The sequence below is a fragment of the Ursus americanus genome, chromosome 24, assembly GCF_024610735.1.
Source record: "Ursus americanus isolate L20-20 chromosome 24, mUrsAme1.1.p, whole genome shotgun sequence".
NCBI classification, from domain to species: domain Eukaryota; kingdom Metazoa; phylum Chordata; class Mammalia; order Carnivora; family Ursidae; genus Ursus; species Ursus americanus.
Genome location: NC_142150.1, coordinates 33,564,433 through 33,582,498, shown reverse-complemented (window position 1 = coordinate 33,582,498; position 18,066 = coordinate 33,564,433). Strand labels below are relative to the sequence as shown.

The following is an 18,066-nucleotide window of genomic DNA, read 5'->3' as shown; positions in this document are numbered from 1 at the left end:
TAAATTTGTCAGGTGGAAGAGATCTCTGAGGTGCAACCAACCAACTTTCACTTAAAGAGCAGTTCATGTCTAGAGCCAACAGAATTATTATAAATGTGATTTGTGTATCTTTGATGATACAAGTGCTTTTCAACTACAATCCCTGAACCATTAAACCTTCTATAGTGAAAAAAATCAGCAACAACCCAAAGAAGAAAGGTAAATACAAACTAATTTATATGATACTAAGCTTAGATGATATTTTTAAATTTAAAATTAGTATTTAACACAAAGTAGCAAATCTATCATTTTATTACAGTGACGCCTCTGTATTTCTGATTTTATTAAATAAAATTTACAATGAAATAATGATAAGAAATAATGGTATTAAGTCACTTTGAAATACTGAAAACTGGAATAACTGAAGTAATTTTTCTAGGTATAGATAATATTATTGGAAACTTCATTTCGCACCAATTGCTGTAAGAAATCGGTGTTGTATTTATGAATTCAACCTGATAATGTAATAAGAGATTTAAAGCAAAGCAAACCATGAAATAATGTCACAACCATCGGGGAACCCAAAAAACATTTATTTTAAAGGAAAAAAAATGATAGACTTAAGGACTTGCAAAATAATGAAAAAGAGTTAAATTCAATATTGTTTTTAAATTGATTTAAGGTTTAAGTTGCTAATTTATACCAAATCTATAAATATAACTGAACTTGGGTGGCTTCAATATTTAACTGAAATAGAGTGTTGTTATACCTTCCCTTAATCATTTGGAGTTTTTCACATAATGGAGGCTTGGATTTAAACAAAACTCTTACAAAATGAAGTTTTATTTCCCTTTATCAATAAGAACTTAAATATTGACAAGAAAGAAAGTAGTATAATTTTGTGAGAGCACACGGAACAAACCTCTAATTTTTTCTGCTTTGTCCCACTCTTGAGAAATACATACAGAAATCTTACTATTTCATGTTATACATCAATTATTTCATCACCAAAATGTTGGATTTGTGCAGTTAGAAATTATATTTTATTTAGCACTGGAAGTAATTTTCTTCTAATAATAAGCATGAAATCATTTATATTAAGTAAACGTCATTTGTAAAAGAGATACATAAAGATTGGAATTTTATTCTCTTGTATATTAATCCATTTCTCCCCTTTAAGGATATGATTTTATTTAAAATATGTCTGTTGATTTACTTAATTTCAGAATCAAATACTCAGCATCATCTTAGGTATACAAGCATATTCTAAGATCTATATTGATCCCAACTAGGAAAACAGTCAAGGTCGTTACTCCTAGGTCCTATAGTATTAATGAAAGAAAAGGCATACAAAAGGAATTAGCCAAACTCCAACAATCTTGGCTGAACGGTGATATGTACTCTAGGCACTAGGTTCACAGAGTAAGGATAATAATATAAACAAAACTATTGGTAGAGAATTCATATCTTTTAGAGTTTGATGATTGTTTTGAGATTTTATTCCATTTCCACATTAATCACGTGATAAAGAAAAGGTAGAGAATATTTTTTCATGCAGCTTAGAACAGAGAGTACAATTTAGAAGAATAAATTTAAGTTTTTAATAACAGTGATAACAGCTCCCTTTAGAGAGACTTTTATGAGTGCTGGGACTTCAAATTGTTTCACATAAATAAAATGAATTCAATAATAGAAACATCCTAAATGTTTGTACAATATTTAGCCAGTTTTGTAGTTGAGTGAACTATGGCACAAGGAGATTAAGCATCTCTCCTGAGGTCACACAGCTAGTGGGTGGTAGAGCCATAATTTAAATCCAGCCCATCTTGGCAGGACTGCATCCCTTACCCATGACACTATAGTACACTGCTTGGTGGACAAAGTCCAAACCCATGAGAACGGAGAAATGAAATGCAAGCCTGGGACTGATCTTGAGCCAAGAAATTCCAAGGGTGCAGTGTCTAAGGATTCATTCACTTTCAGGACTATGCAACACAGATTCATCTCTGAGAATGAGTGCCTCTTAAATTTTGTACCTCAGGAGTCTCACTCACCTTACCTTAGTCCTGGCCCTGATGAAAGGAAAGAATGAAAAAATAAACATGGTCACCAAGAAGCAACTTAATAATTCTATTAAACACAATTTTGCTAAACACTGTGGTACAACCCTGGGGACTACAGACTTAACATAATATCATATTCATAGCATATTCATAATTATAGTTATAAAACCACATCTAATAATAAATCAGAATAAAATTGATAGGTAACTTTACCAATATTATCTCATTTAACTACCACAAATAAGAAAGCAAACTTTAAAAAACCTAAGCAATTGCCCAGTGTCACACAGATAATAAATCATGGAGTTAGGATTCAAACTCAAGTCCAATTTAAAGAAAGAAAGAAAGAAAGAAAGAAAGAGAGAGAGAGAGAAAGAAGGAAGGAAGGAAGGAAGGAAAGAAAGAAAGAAAGAAAGAAAGAAAGAAAGAAAGAAAGAAAGAAAGAAAGAAAGAAAGAAAGAAAGAAAGAAAGAAAGAAAAGGCACTGGGGTGCTTGAGTGGTTCAGCTGGTGTGGCATCTGACTCTTGGTTTTGGCTCAGGTCATGATCTCAAGGTCATGAGATTGATCCCCACATCAGGCTCTGAGCCCGGCACAGAGTCTGTTTGGGATTCTTTCTCTCCCTCTACCTCTACCTCTCCCTGACTCTCTTTCTCTCTCTCTCTCAATAAATAAATGAAACATTTTTAAAAAATAAGCACTGACTTGTAATCACAACACCTACATGCACATGATCAAATTATCTATCATTAGTAAATCTTAATATTCTTATCTCTGGGAAGTGAGCTTAGAAACTGTTCTCTGAGATGTTTTATGAGGAACAACAGAGATAGTGGAAATGCACAAAGCACACAGACCCACATCTTCCCCTGCATGCACCCACACACATACCCACGTGTAATGAACACACTCCAGGCTATCCTTGTTTTCCCAGGGTCACCCTCTTTCTTATTTTTATCTCTTTCTATGCTCCCAGGCAACTTTCCCTAAATAAAACCTTTTTATATTCCCCATTTAGTATCCCACCAAAAGGTATTTGTTTAATTCCTCTACATGTGATAAAATATTATTTTTTTATAAACTGCCCAATAATATGAACTGTATAATAAGAAAATATATGATCAGGACCATCAAGTGATAGGAGGGTAATGAAGAGTTCAAGCAGGCCGTTGAAAATGTATGGAGAAGACAAAGTCTCACACAGTCCTATTGACGTGTGGTAGAGAAAAATCATAAGGAAGTACAATAGGATTGTCGAGAAATGTAATTAAGAATGGGATCATATGGCATAGCTGGAGATCTATTTTCGGTGATTGCCAATTTTTCCAGTGTCTGTGCTGAGCAGGGCAAAGTTCGGTTTATCCTGGGCTGTATTCAGAAAGTATATGGAGTGATCTTAAAGGAAGTTTCAAGGGGTATGTACAGTGATAATCCACAGGATCCAAACTGAGAAAGAGAAATGCACAAATAGTAACACTATTAAATTAAAAACAATTACAGTAATTAGGAAAACCAATGTAGATACCCTAATACAATTTAGAGAACAAGTACTGATCCATTAAGGTAAAACAATAGTACATGCTAAATTGACCCTTTCCACAGATGAAACACCAAGAGAAACCACAAGTAGAAAATCTAACTGAATTGATGGAATTTGTTCTCTTGGACTTTGCTGATGTTCCCGATCTCCAGTGGCTTCTATTTGGATTGTTCTTAGTCATCTATATCATTATTGTAATGAGTAATGGCCTCATATTTCTAATAACAAAACTGGATCCTGCTCTCCAGACCCCTATGTACTTCTTCCTTGGCAATTTTTCCTTTTTGGAAATCTGCTATGTTTCAGTTACTCTCCCCAGAATGCTAATGAACCTTTCGACCCAGAGAAGAACTATTTCTTTAGTTGCTTGTGCTACCCAAATGTGCTGTGTTCTTGTGTTGGGAGCCGCAGAGTGCCTCCTTCTGACGGTGATGGCCTATGACCGTTACGTGGCCATTTGTAACCCTCTGCACTACCCTCTAGTCATGAGTCGCAAAGTTTGCCTCCAGCTGGTGGCTGGCTCCTGGATCAGTGGAATTCCAGTCCAGATAGGGCAGACGTTCCAGATTTTCTCTCTGCCCTTTTGTGGCTCTCATTTAATTGACCACTTCTTCTGTGACATCCCCCCAATACTCAAGCTTGCTTGTGGGGACACCTTTGTGAATGAAATGATGGTCTACATGGTTGCTGTGTTGATTGTCACAGTTCCCTTTCTGTTGATACTTATGTCCTATGGCAAAATCATCTCCACAGTCCTTAAACTGCCGTCAGCCACAAGTCAGGCCAGAGCCTTCTCTACCTGTTCATCTCATCTTACAGTTGTGACATTGTTCTTCGGATCAGGCATTCTTACCTACTTAAGACCCAAAACCAGTCACTCAGCAGGAATTGACAAAGTGCTGTCTCTTTCCTACACTATTGTGACTCCCATGTTTAATCCCCTCATATACAGTCTAAGGAACAAGGAAGTCATAGCGGCATTGAGAAAATTGCTATGTAAATAATTCTCTTTCTTAAAAATGTTATACTTGCATGAATTGATTTCTTATGTATTGATGTTGAAATTTCAACAGATATTTATATTAAAGTCTAATATCTGTCTATACCACGGGAACGTTTTTTCCAAATTAATAATTACTTGTAATGTTGTTATGTGTCAAGTCATACATTTATGTACATTTTATCAAATAGCCAATCATTCCATTGGTAATGTCATAGTTTTCTTGTGTTTTATTTTCCTCTCTCAGTAAGAACTTTTGACAAGGATTGATGTAATAGACTTAGTTGTAATATAGACTCTGTTGTATCACTTACTGGCAACCGTATCATTCATTTCCATAGAGTTGTAATGGCCACTTTAAGAACCAGATTGACAATGGACACTGAAATAAATAAATATGTATATCTAGCAATGACTCTACAAGAAATCATTAAAGAAAAAGCACCTTTCACTGGAAACATAACTTCATAAATGATTTTGGTGCACTAATACTAGGCAATATTAAGCACGATTTATGCTATCAGATTAAACATTGCCATGTAATACAGTCTTATGATTTGATAAAAGTGAATATTATTATTAAAATATTTGTCTGCAATAAAAAGAGGGAAGAAAGTTATGGGAATGTATTTTTAATATACTTTTCTAGAGATGAGAGGGTGATGGGAAAATTAAGGAAAAGGAAACAAAGTTTTATAACATATATCTATTGGGGCACCGGGGGGCTCAGATGGTTGAGAATTGGATTCATGGTTTCACTTAGGTCGTGTCTCCCCATGGTGGGACTGAACCTCTCATCAGGCTCAGAACTAGGATTGGAGTCTGCTTAGGATTCCCTCTCCTCCGCCTCTGCTGGTGCTTTCTCTCTCTCAAATAAATAAATAAAATCCATATATATATATATATATATATATATATATATATATATATATATATATATATATACTATAAAAGCACGGATATCACACACCTAACTTGTATACCATATATACACACACTGAAAATGATCAACAAAAATATGATAATCAATGTTAATTATGGATATCTCAGGGTAAAATATTCTATTATTTTCTTCTTTGTTTTACTGATATTTATAGCTTATTGCAATAAGCCTGTGCTATTCATGTAATCATGAAATGTGAATATGTATTCATAAATATGTACTCATTGTATATCAGGAAAATCATTATGATTAGTTGTTTGTTCTCTATTTGTATTGATGTAATTAACCTTATTAATTGTCAATATTCATGCCTATCTAATGAATCCTTCTATATGCAGGCAACAGACCTCTAAGGAACCATGACCTGTCACCAGTGCTTCCAATTAAAAAAAAATGTGCTGAAGCTTGCCCCTGCTTTTAAAGCTTTAGTCCATGAGTGAAAATGTTAGTTCTACTCACTTGCATAGGAACATATCAAAACTATTAAAAATATAATGTAAATGACTGGCTATAGGAACAAATTAATAAAATAGCAATATAATATCAAGAGTAAAAAATTCCAGGAAAATTTCGAAGCAGAAATTGCATAATTCCAGAAGCTATTATATGTGGAATGGAGTGAGGCAGATATAAAAAATTCTGTCCATTTTCATTGTCCCTCCTGCCTAATATAGGGAAAAAAAGTTGACGTAGAAGATACGACAAGGGAAAAAACATTTAAAAATAACTCTAATAGATGTCAAATAATCTAACATTTTTATAAAAGGGCAAATAAGAGCTATGTTCTTGGAGCACTGTGGTTATTTTTTGCTAGATAGTGAGGTTCCATACTTCCCCTCCCAAAATCTGTGAACAGTATCAACAATGATTTTCTCACTTACCTAGTCAACTTACAAATTATACACTATATGTTAACTAACTGAAATTTAAATAAAAACCTGAAACAAACAAACAAGAAAGCAGTCACCACTTTCAGTGATAATAATACGCTGAAAATTTATTTGTCCCCCTAGTTTTTTAAATATAATGAATATGTGCAGGGAATAGATGTGCTTTATAAATTATAAATATCTTTCTTGCCAAGGTAAACTTTTGTTTCTTATTTTTAAATTGTGTTATTCCTAGAATAATTCATTCACAGTACTAAGAAGTTGACTTTTCTTCTCTATAAACACAGACATGTATTTATACAGGTTCTCATGCATGTGTGTATTTGGGTGCATGTGGACCTGTGCACTTCAGAAGATTGCTTACTGGACTGATGTTAATTGATAAGGGAAGAGGGAAAAGACAGCAGCGTGTGTGGAATCTTTACACAGCTTGATTTGGGGAAGGTAGACTGAGTATGTCTATAGTTTGAACTTGCATTTGTGGCTGTGGATTCTTGGCTGGAAAAGAATATGCAGGATATAATTATATATATATGTGTGTGTGTGTGTGTGTGTGTGTGTGTGTGTGTGTAGTTGTTTTTTGGAATAGTAATGTGCCATAGATAACTCTTACGTTGATGAAATATTCCTTTACCTGTGACATTAAAACATTCAAAACAAGGCTATTTCACTAAGTCAGATAATTAGTACCAAGCACATGTGTGGAAATAGAATAATATAACTGGAAGATACAGGGAAGGTAATCATAAGGATGAAAGGTAGAAAAAAAGGAAATTATATAAATTATGAAACAAAGTTTTTGGAAAAATGATGCTAAAAGCTCAGAGGAGAATTGTCAGACTTTGCCATAATAAGCTGTATGCACAAAAGGTACATAGGGGTGTGTGTGTGTGTGTGTGTGCGTGTGTGTGTTTACCTTTGGTGTGTAAGGCAGATGATAGGTCACTATCTAGCTAACCAGATGCACAGGAAGGATGATAGAGTTGGTGTATGTTTGTGTGTGCACACCAACACATTTGTAGACTTTAATTTCTAGATGGTTTCATGCAACTAATTTTATTTCTGATAATTAACTATTGTCATACACGTATAGCGATATATATATATATATATATATATATATATATATATATATATATATATATATATGATGTTTCTTTGATGGTCTGTATTCTATGGCAGCCAAAATATTTGGCAAAACAGTGAGTCCATTAATCAATCAATAAGCTTCTCCATACATTTGGTCTCTGTACTGAAAACATATGTAAACATTAGGAAACTGTTTCATATCCTAAATCAAATAAAAGGAAAAGAAACTTTAGAAATCTTTGCTCTTTTTGCAAATTGCAAGTGAAATGAGGTGACTAATTTGACAAACTGCTTTCTTTCAGCATGATAAGGAAAGATAATAGATGACAATGGGAAACACATTAGAAAAAATGAAAGTAATTAATTAGAAAACATTTCTAGAGGCTTATATTCTGAAAATCAATTGACTGGAAGCAAGAAGAGATATGACATAGAAGAAAATAATGTAATATGGGAGTTAATATAAAGCTGAATGATATTCCATGTCTGGAAACTATGTAAGGCCCTGAAAGCCCAGAAACCCAAATATTTTCTGGTGTATAACTCGAGAAGCCAAAGCAAAATAGACTGTCCAGAGGTTTAAAAAGGCAGGGAAGTTTGGAAGCTGTTATAGAAGGATTTGCATTAAAATTGTGAAAATTAAAATAATTTCCATGTTTAAATGTGTAGCCTTTAAAAAAAAAAAGTGCAGCCTTCATTCTCCAGAAAACTAGATTTTGTCAAATACCCCTTCTCCAAAATCCTTGAATTTTCAACAAGATTTTTTGGGTCAAAGATTATATGTTCATAATATTGCTGTGAGAGAGTGATGTGAGATTATTACCATTTTATAGACAGAGTAGTTGATACAAATAAAAATTGAATGGCTCAAGAATGCACAGTTAGGGTAAATTAGAAATAAAAACGAGCTATGTTGATTCCTGAACTAATGCTATTTTCATTATACCACAGCATGTGCTTATCAAAGAAGAGAACAAAATTGCATTCTCAAACATATTATAAATATCTTCAACACCCTCATCATTATCACAATGGAGAATATATTTAATTCTTAATACATGCAAGAAAATACATGAGATTAGGTTAAAATATTTTACTCATACATACTTACAAAAACAAAGATGACATAGGCATCATGTTAACTGGTGGAAGTTAAAAGGCCAGTCCCTAAAAATGAAAATCCAAACTTATACATCAAATGTTACAATTAAAATGCAAGCCCTTATAAAGAAAAACTAATCTGAAGGAACAAATATCTACAAGGATAACCAAACTTACAAAGTGCATAATTGTTAGATAAATGATACAATTCTCAAGTATTAACAAGAATGTTTAGAAATAAAGACTGAATATCCTCTGAGTTGCACATTCAACACAGGGAAGTGGGTGTTAAGGGTAATGTTGATAAAGCCCCTAAGTCTTCTTACCTGTAGTGTATTTATGATTGATTAGTTCTTGATTTTAACCTATACTCTCTAGTAAAAAGAACCTTATTTTATATAAATGAGACAATGATAAAATGGGAAAGATCAGTCACTGTTACATTAATTTAAATATAACTTGTAGGCAGACAGTGTTAGGCATCTTCAATGTGTATATATTATGATTTGTGATATTAAATAATTGTGTGTGAACCTTTGTTTCTTGTTTTCTCCTCTTTAAAGTTTAAAATGCGTTCTTTAAATTAAGTGAGAAAAGTCAGAGATTGGGGCACCTGGGTGGCTCAGTCGGTTAAGCATCCTGGGATTGAGTCCCACTTCAGATTCCCTACTCAGTGGGGAGCCTGCTTCTCCCTCTGCCTGCCACTCCCTGCTTGTACTTTCTCTCTCTCTGTTAAATGGATAAATAAAATCTTAAAAAAAATAAAAGTTGTAGATTTTTTTTTCACTGCAATGTTGATAAATCAAATAAGCTATAGTAAAGAATTCTGAGAAGTTAGAAATGCATTTCAGAAACTGGAGTAAAGCCCAATGATGGGGGTGCCTGGGTGGCTCAGTCCTTAAGTGTCTGCCTTCAGCTCAGGGCATGATCCCAGCATTCTGGGATCGAGCCCCACATCAGGCTCCTCCGCTATGAGCCTGCTTCTTCCTCTCCCACTCCTCCTGCTTGTGTTCCCTCTCTCGCTGGCTGTCTCTCTCTCTCTGTCAAATAAATAAATAAAATCTTAAAAAAAAAAGGCACAATGATGAAATATTTTTAAATTTTATTTAATATCAATTAACATATAGTGTATTATTAGTTTCAGAGGTAGAGTTTAGTGATTCATGAGTTGCATATAACACCCAGTGCTCATTGCATCAAGTACCCTCCTTAATACCCATCAACAGTTACCCCATCCTCCCACCCACCCATGAAAAATCTTTAAAACAGGATGACACAGCCAGGTCAGATGTTTGACTTTCTCTGGATACACTTGGAAACATTTTCTTAATTCATACTGAGAAAGCAGATACAATTAAAGATTTTCATTTTGTTTTAAATTTGTTTACAATTTAAAATATGATTTATAATTTGCCTTGTGATCACTCCCTCAATACATATCTCATGTAAACCTATCACGAAGAAATGAATGTGTTGTAAATACAAATGGGAGTACAAGCATAATATTTGCAAATATTTGACAAATGGGAAAGGCCAGCCCTATTTTTTCTACACATTTTTAAAAACAATTCTAACAGTTGAAATAATCTGAAAATTTTAAAGGTAGGTAATTTTATAATATGCTGTGGAAAAAAAAGAATTTGCCTTAAAGAATAGAGCATTTGGAAATTGATTAATTGGCTTGGTAAAGATGCAGTCACACTGACTTCAGGCCAGAACTCTAAAACACAGAATTGCAAAGGATTACATAATAGTTATGAATGATGGTGCCACCGTAAACATGAGTGGATAATATTTATATTAAATAATATTTCTGTGATAATCATGAGACAAAGGTAGTAAAAAGTGATCTGTAAAATGCTCACACTGTTTTCTTGAGTAATAATTTTTTCAGTGCTGCAATCACATCCTTGTTCCTAAGACTGTATATCATGGGGTTAAACATCGGAGTCACAGTAGTGTAGAAAAGAGAGAGCAGTTTGTCTGGTCCTGCAGAATGATTGGATTTGGGCCTTAAGTAGGTGATGGTTGCTGACCCAAAGAATAAAAGCACAACAATGAGATGGGAAGAACAGGTGGAGAAGGTTTTAGATCGGCCCCTGGCTGAGGGCAACTTCAGGATGGTGGAAATGATTTTCACGTAAGAGCCGAGTATAAGTAGGAAAGGAATCATGGCAAATAATATAGCAACTACATAGACACACATCTCATTAAGTGAAGTGTCCCCACAGGCTAGCTTGATCAATGGGGGAATGTCACAGAAGAAGTGGTTGATTTGATTAGAACCACAGAAAGGCAGTGAGAACACCTGACATGTTTGTCCTATCTGGACTGGAATTCCACTGAGCCAGGCGCCAACAGCCAACTGGATGCACGTCTTGCGGTTCATTACGAGAGGGTAGTGCAGAGGGTTACAAATGGCCACGTAGCGGTCATAGGCCATCACTGCCAGGAGGAAACATTCCGTGGCTCCGAGCATAAGGAAGAAGCACATTTGAGTGGCACAGCCCAGCATCGAAATGCTTCTATCCTGGGTCCAAAGGTTCACCAGAATCCTGGGGAGGGTGACAGACACATAACCAATTTCCAGTGAGGAAAAATTTGCAAGAAAAAAATACATGGGTGTCTGGAGAACAGAGTCCACCCTCGTAACTATTATGATAAGACCATTTCCTGTTAAGATGAATATGTAGATAAGAAAGAAAATTCCAAATAGAAGTCCCTGGAAGTTTGGAAGGTCAGAAAATCCCAGGAGGAGAAATTCCACGACTGACGATAAATTGCCTTCTCCTGTTTGGTCTCTGGGTAGCATCTGTGAAAATAAAGAACTTGACACGTGAAGTCACTTTATCTGTCCGAGTTGTAGTGCACTGCACTTTTAAAATGACAAAGTCCCTAGCAAAGAGTCCTAGGGAAACGTCTGCATTTGATGTTAAGCGATGATTTAAAAATGCTCATTCTTTTACTAAATATTATCCATCAAAAAACATTCCTATCAGGAATTGTTTCTGCTGAAAAATGCTCTATTTTCTTGTTTCTGATAATGAGATGAATAATGCTGTGCTTTGCTATCAGCTTCAATGATAGGAATATCACAGTCTAATTGAAATCACATTAATAAAAATAATAATAATATTAATTATAGCAAGCCATTTCACAATTTTGTTTAGAATGGCTTTTTCCATCAATTCTTCTCTCTCATGTTATTTCTTTTAAAATATTTATGTTTGGATTTAAGCTGTCTCAAATATTTTTTGTGACATCGTGTCATTATATTTTAAGAAACGAGCTGAAGAAAGTGATTTTCCTGGGTGATCGCTGTGACTTTTTTTTTTCTTTTGGTCTTATAATAGTTGTTATAGCCAGTTTATTTCAACCGAAGGAAGTCATTCGAAACTGGCTATCAAAGGGGAAAGAGATATTTATCAAATTGTGAATACTGCATTTGAGTGTTAATTCCTGAGATGAGTAGCCATGTTTTCATTCAAGACTTAAGTCAAAGGGAGAAAAATCCAAAAGGGTTTTCTTTTTAAAAGGGTCCAAGCAGAAGGCTGCCCTTCCTACTCTGATCATATATTCATTTTGCCTATTTCCATTCTATTTTACGAAAGTATTCTATAAGTTACACAAAAGTCCCAGTTCCTTTATCGGTTCTCCTAGACCATCCAACTCCTTCTTGAGCTCTATTGCTTCCCCACACATACTCACTCTTTCTAATGAATGCCTAAAGTACACCCTACAAGTCTTTCTGTGATACCAACAGCACCTTGTTGAATTCTGTGTTTGATTCACCTAGTACTCAAATAATGGAAAGTCCTGGTATGACGGTATCATTCCTATGGTACTGAATAAAGGCTGTGTACATATTCCCGTATCTGAGGATTGCATTTAAGCCTGTAACTTCTAGAGCAGGGATTCAATGTTGTGGTAGGTGTATTCACAGACACTACCTTACTCAATCCTCACAATGGTGCTGGAAGGTAACTGTCACCATTTTACTTGTAAGGTAACTTCAGCTTTAAAATGTTATATCAATCAACCAAGATCACAGCAAATAAATGGCATTATTAAGTAAGGTTTGAATTCAGGCTGATACAGCTCCACGTCCAAGTTACTTTTACTACAACAGGTAAAACCAGGAGACCATAGAATAGCATATTTGAATACTACATCCTTTCTGGGTATTTAATGTACATAAACCACTCAATACGCATTTGATTCACAAATGGGTAACAGCTCCCATTATTAACCGGCATGCATTACACACTCCACCAGTGGTTCTCATGCTGTGTTTGTATTCAGTTCTCTCTCTCCCCTCACACAGTACTTCTGTCTTTAGAGGACTCTAACAGATGAGAATTTTGGAAGAAGAACAAGACAGAATTAACAAGTAATTGGAAAATAAATTGGAAATGAATAATCTACAACTTACTAAGTCACTAATTTGCTCAAATGGGGTTTGATGCAAGTTCTGAATAAGAAGTATTGATGAATATTTTTTTAAATTTCTCATACATTATAAATATCAAATGAGTTGCACAATACAGACTTTTGAAATGTAGGAATTAGAATCATCAGTGTCTACGCAATGTCTAATTCCCCTCTTAAATATTATAATATTGTAAAATCTTTCCTGAATATAATAATATGTAGCATTTTCTCTATGAATTGGTTAATTTTTCAGTTTATTCCAATAATGCCACTCATAAGCAGATTTACTATAATATTGGAAGGTATATACTGATCAGATATTGTGCAGGGTTCATAAATGACTTTTTAACTTTTTAATGACCCAGAAAATTGGGGAGAACTGAGTTATAATCAGTGCAGAGATCCAATAGTCTCTGACCATAAACCCTGTTCTAATTCCACTGTATATTTCAGATTCTGTTTGACAGCTTTTACTTACATGATTTTCTATTTAATACACATCCCTATGAATGATTTTATACATTTAAATGATTTTGTGTCTGATTTCCAAAATTTTCCAATGACATTATAATGCTCTGCAATACGAAGATACTATTACCCACATCTTCCATGAAGCTGTGCACATTTTATTTTCTCAAATGACACTTCAGGAATAAATGAATCAGGGACCAGATGAAATTCAAGCAACAGGAAGGAAAGGAGAAAGGAAGGCAGGCTAGAAGGAAGGGAGGTATGGAGGGAGGGAGGAAGCAGGGGATGGAAAAGTCACAACCTGAGATTTCTTCTAAGTATTATCATAACTAAATATTTACATTAGTGATTAATAAAATATGGTTTCCAGTGCTTTAAATCCACTAAATCCATGCCTAGCTTTGGAGAGGAGATCCTATTACAAACATAAGTTGATTGCATGTATGTGTTCCTTTGTTAGTAGAGGAGAGGAAGAAGGTCATGTTACTATTCTGAAATTAACACTACATTCAGTCTTTCTCAAAAGTCCTACAAGCTGAAAGGTAAACAAAGACTTGATTCTTTTGTCCATTGAATAGATGTAACTTTGCTGCAGTCACGGTTTTTATCTCAGGGACACAGGAAAATTTCTGTTTTATCTAGCTAATGACCTCGAGCTCTAAATCCCCTTGGGTAAGGACAAAGACAGACAGTTAACATTTGCAGTTCTTGTCTGTCATATTTCTTTAATCAGAAAAATCTAATATCAATAATTTTTTAAAGATTTTATTTATTTATTTGAGAAAGAGAGACAGTGCGAGTGGGGTGGGGTTCAGAGGGAGAGGGAGAAGCTGACTCTGAACTTAGCGGGGAGCCAAAAACAGGCTGGATTCTGGGAGTCCTGGATCTGACCTGAGCCAAAGGCAGATGCTTAACTGACTGAGCCACCAGGCGTCCCTCAGTAATTTTTTAATGTCCTAAAAGTTTCAGATTTCAAGATAGTGTTTTTTGAGAAATGATGATTTATTTCACTGATGGCAGGGCACAAACTTATTTTTAAAATATCCGGTTACCGCCTTACTAAGTTTCGCTATATTAGAACTCTTTCTCCAAAACTTTGTTACATTATGAATAATGCTACCTTTCAAAATAGGACATTTTAAGTGCTTTTAATCATTTATCTCACTGGTCTTCTCATACAAAAACAAAAAAAAAAAGTATAGATGTGGCCTGAAATACAGTTTTAACTTAACTTCATTAGATTATTCCCTTAGTATTCTATATTTAGACTTTCTGATTTTTTATATTGAAAATACAATAGCTCAGAAAACCAACCCAAAATGCAAATAAGACTTTTGATGAAAAGGTTTACACTTACCTTTATAGACTCAAATGAAATTATTTCTTTCTTTGATACAGAGTGTTTTAAAGGTTGTTCTCTTGAAAATGTGATTCTAGAACGTTAAATGCCATTCTATTGAAATTAAATTTTAAACTATTTGAATATTAGGAGTTGCAAATACCTTTCTAACCAATATTTTTCTTTCAAAGCAAATAGGGCTCTTTAAAAAATATTTCTTTCTGTCTTATGGGAATGTGTCCTCTCCCAAATCACCATTTAATTGAACTGACTCATCATATTTGCCATTCAAATATTTTGGGAAACAACCAAAAATATCTCTGGCAATAACATTTCTTTTCAGAGATGTCTTATTCTACTGTTCTTTCAAGCATTTTGTCTCTCTTGTGCTTTGTTCTTTCTTTTTTTTTTAAAGCTGTCTCTAGTAAATAATGAAATGTTTTTAACTAGTTAAGTGTTCTTTAGAACTTTTAATAAATGTCTTCATTGGACCATGGATTCGCAGGTTTTCTCTTGACCTTTACAGTTTATAGGTGCTCTCCTGACCTTTATAATGGTCCCTAACTTATTTATACATAAAGTACCTGTGTGGAGAAATTAAAGATAGATCATAAGTGGAAGAATTTATAAAATCAGAAGTATTTGTGAAAGGATTACAGGGATTGTGAATTGTAAAGGAAGCATGGTAGATGGTCAAATAGACAAAGAACTTATGCTTGTTAAGGACAAAAGATCACAAGGGTGACTCTTTTTTTTCTCTTTTAAATCATGTAAAATTTAAACATATATAAGGTGGAGAGAAAAATATACTCAACCCTTGAAACAATCAAAACCTAGGCAACCTCTTTTTATTAATATCACCACCACTTCCACCTCTCACTGCATCAATTTTGAGTTAATTTTTGTATAAGGGTTGAAGTTTATGTAGAGGTCCAGCTCATGAGTGTGTGCATGCACGTGTGTTCAGTTTTGCATGCATAATTTTTCAACACCATTTTTTGAAACAATGTATTTTTCAGTTGAGTGGTTTTAAGCGTTGCCAAAAATCAGTTGGTTGTATTTGTGTAGGATAACTTTTGAACCGTCTTAAATTCCATCAGTCTCGTGTCTATCCCTTCACCACCACTATATTGTCTTCCTTACTCTAGATAATAATGTATGTAATCTGTATACATTATATTACATACATATAATGTATACATATTCTATGTATATATGCATATATGATAGATATATAGATATTATACCCTGTTATTAACCTCAATGGGAATTATCAAATTCAATGGAAACCTGCAACAAGCAAACTGAAGCAGAGCTACTTACAGCCCCAACCATTCAGGAATGAAGTTTTGGATCACCCCACCAAAGAAATAATCATGACCACCTGAGGTGCTTTCTGAGAGCAAAAGGAATATGGATTGGATGTTGAAAGAAGATAGTTATAAATAGTAGCAATGACTTATGATTATTTGCAGAAATAAGGACTATAATTATTATAAGTCTCTCTTCCTCATTTTGTTATGAATATATCAAAATACCAAGAACCACAGTGAACATCACCCTAGGACTTTGCATCTTCTCTTCTCTGGCAAAAGAGTAAGCACGTTTGGGGTTGCAGGTAGAATACTTGTATCAGATTAGGTAGCATTACATCTTCAATTGCCTTTATTTGGAGATTAAGTGTGACTTAAGGAAATTTGCATGGCTGCCAAGTTGACCAGGGATGGACCGTGAGTTCTTTATATCAACATGGCTAGGCTATAGTGCCTAGGTATTCAATCAAACAATAATCTAGGCATTGTTGTGAAGATATTTTGTTGATGTGGTTAACATCTAAAATAAACTGATTCGGGCACCTGGCTGGCTCTGTAGGTTAAGCGTCTGCCTTAGGCTCAGGTCATGATCCTGGAGTCCCAGGATGGAGTCCCACATTGGGCTCCCCACTCAGTGGGGAGTCTGTTTCTCCCTCACCCTCCCCCCTCTCATGCTTTCTCTCCCTCAAATAAATAAATAAAATCTTTAAAAAACACAGATTTTAAGAAGATCATGCTTGATAATGTGGGCCTCATCCAATCAGTTGGAAGGCCTTCAAAGCGGGACTGAGGTTTCCCCGAGAAAGAAGACATTCTTCCTCAAGACACCTTCCTTCTGAGATTTTTAAGAGGCTAGTTTGTCCTATACATTTTAGACTTTCCAGCCCCAACAATCTCATAGCAATTTCCTGAAATAAGTCTGTGTGTGTGTGTGTGTGTGTGTGTGTGTGTGTGTGTGTGTGTGTCTGTGTGTGTATCCATGGGTCTGTGAGTGACACTGCTGGTCTCTGCCACTGGCATTTAGACATGAAGCTGTGGCTCTAATCAGGTCAGGCTTGGTGAGCGGAAATCCATGTTGCTGAACATACATAGAACCCTGTCTCTCCCCGAAGTCCACTCTGCTCATGAACCCATTGGGCAATGACAGGTATAGTTGGCAAAGAGCCTGGATAGTAACCACAAAAAGGGGTACCCTGTCCTCTAGATTATTAAAATTCTCCTCTGTCTGAAGTCATTCATTGGTAAACATTCAATGTAACATTCAGATCTTCACTTTTTTTTTTTGCATGTTCAGAGAAGTCTATTTACATACATCATCTTCAGCTCTCCTTGTCATCAATTTTCAGTTATAGTTCTTCCAAGTCCTTGACCATTGAGTCAAACCATTACCTTCAGTCCAAGAATCAATATACAATCTCATGTCCAGCCATTTTTCTTTTTTTAAGACTCAGTCTGTTAGATTTCCAAATGACTTTCCATATGAATGATGGGATCAACTTGTCACCTCTGCAAAAACGTCATCTGAGATTTGGATTGAGATTGTATAGAAGCAGAAGGTCATGTGGGGATAATTACCATCATAATGATATTAAATATTCCAATCTTTAAAATTTTTTAATTTTTTAATTTCTTTTAGCAGTATTTTATAGTTGTCAGTATGTAAGTATTGTACTTTTCTTTTAAAATGTATTCCTAAGGGATGCCTGGGTGGCTCAGTCGGTTAGGCGTCTGCCTTCAGCTCAGGTCATGATCCTAGGGTCCTGGGATTGAGTCCAGCATTGGGCTCCTTGCTCAGCAAGGAGCCTGCTTCTTCCTGTGCCTGCTGCTACCCCTGCTTGTGCTCTCTCTCTCTCTCTCTGGCAAATAAATAGATAAAATCTTTTAAAAAAAGTTTAAAATGTATTCCTA

The 18,066-nt window shown here is 34.9% G+C and overlaps 2 protein-coding genes across 2 annotated transcripts; one reads left to right on the top strand and one right to left on the bottom strand.

Annotated features, from left to right (window-relative positions):
• The first annotated feature begins 3,619 nt into the window (after positions 1-3,619).
• LOC123785251 (olfactory receptor 10AG1-like) lies at positions 3,620-4,585 on the top strand. Its single transcript, XM_045786972.2, has one exon. The coding sequence runs from the start codon at positions 3,644-3,646 to the stop codon at positions 4,583-4,585; it is 942 nt and encodes a 313-aa protein (XP_045642928.2). The 5' UTR covers positions 3,620-3,643.
• A 5,303-nt stretch (positions 4,586-9,888) lies between these two features.
• LOC123784946 (olfactory receptor 10AG1-like) lies at positions 9,889-11,434 on the bottom strand. The gene has a single exon (XM_045786484.2). The coding sequence runs from the start codon at positions 11,414-11,416 to the stop codon at positions 10,466-10,468; it is 951 nt and encodes a 316-aa protein (XP_045642440.2). The 5' UTR covers positions 11,417-11,434; the 3' UTR covers positions 9,889-10,465.
• Positions 11,435-18,066: the final 6,632 nt, after the last annotated feature.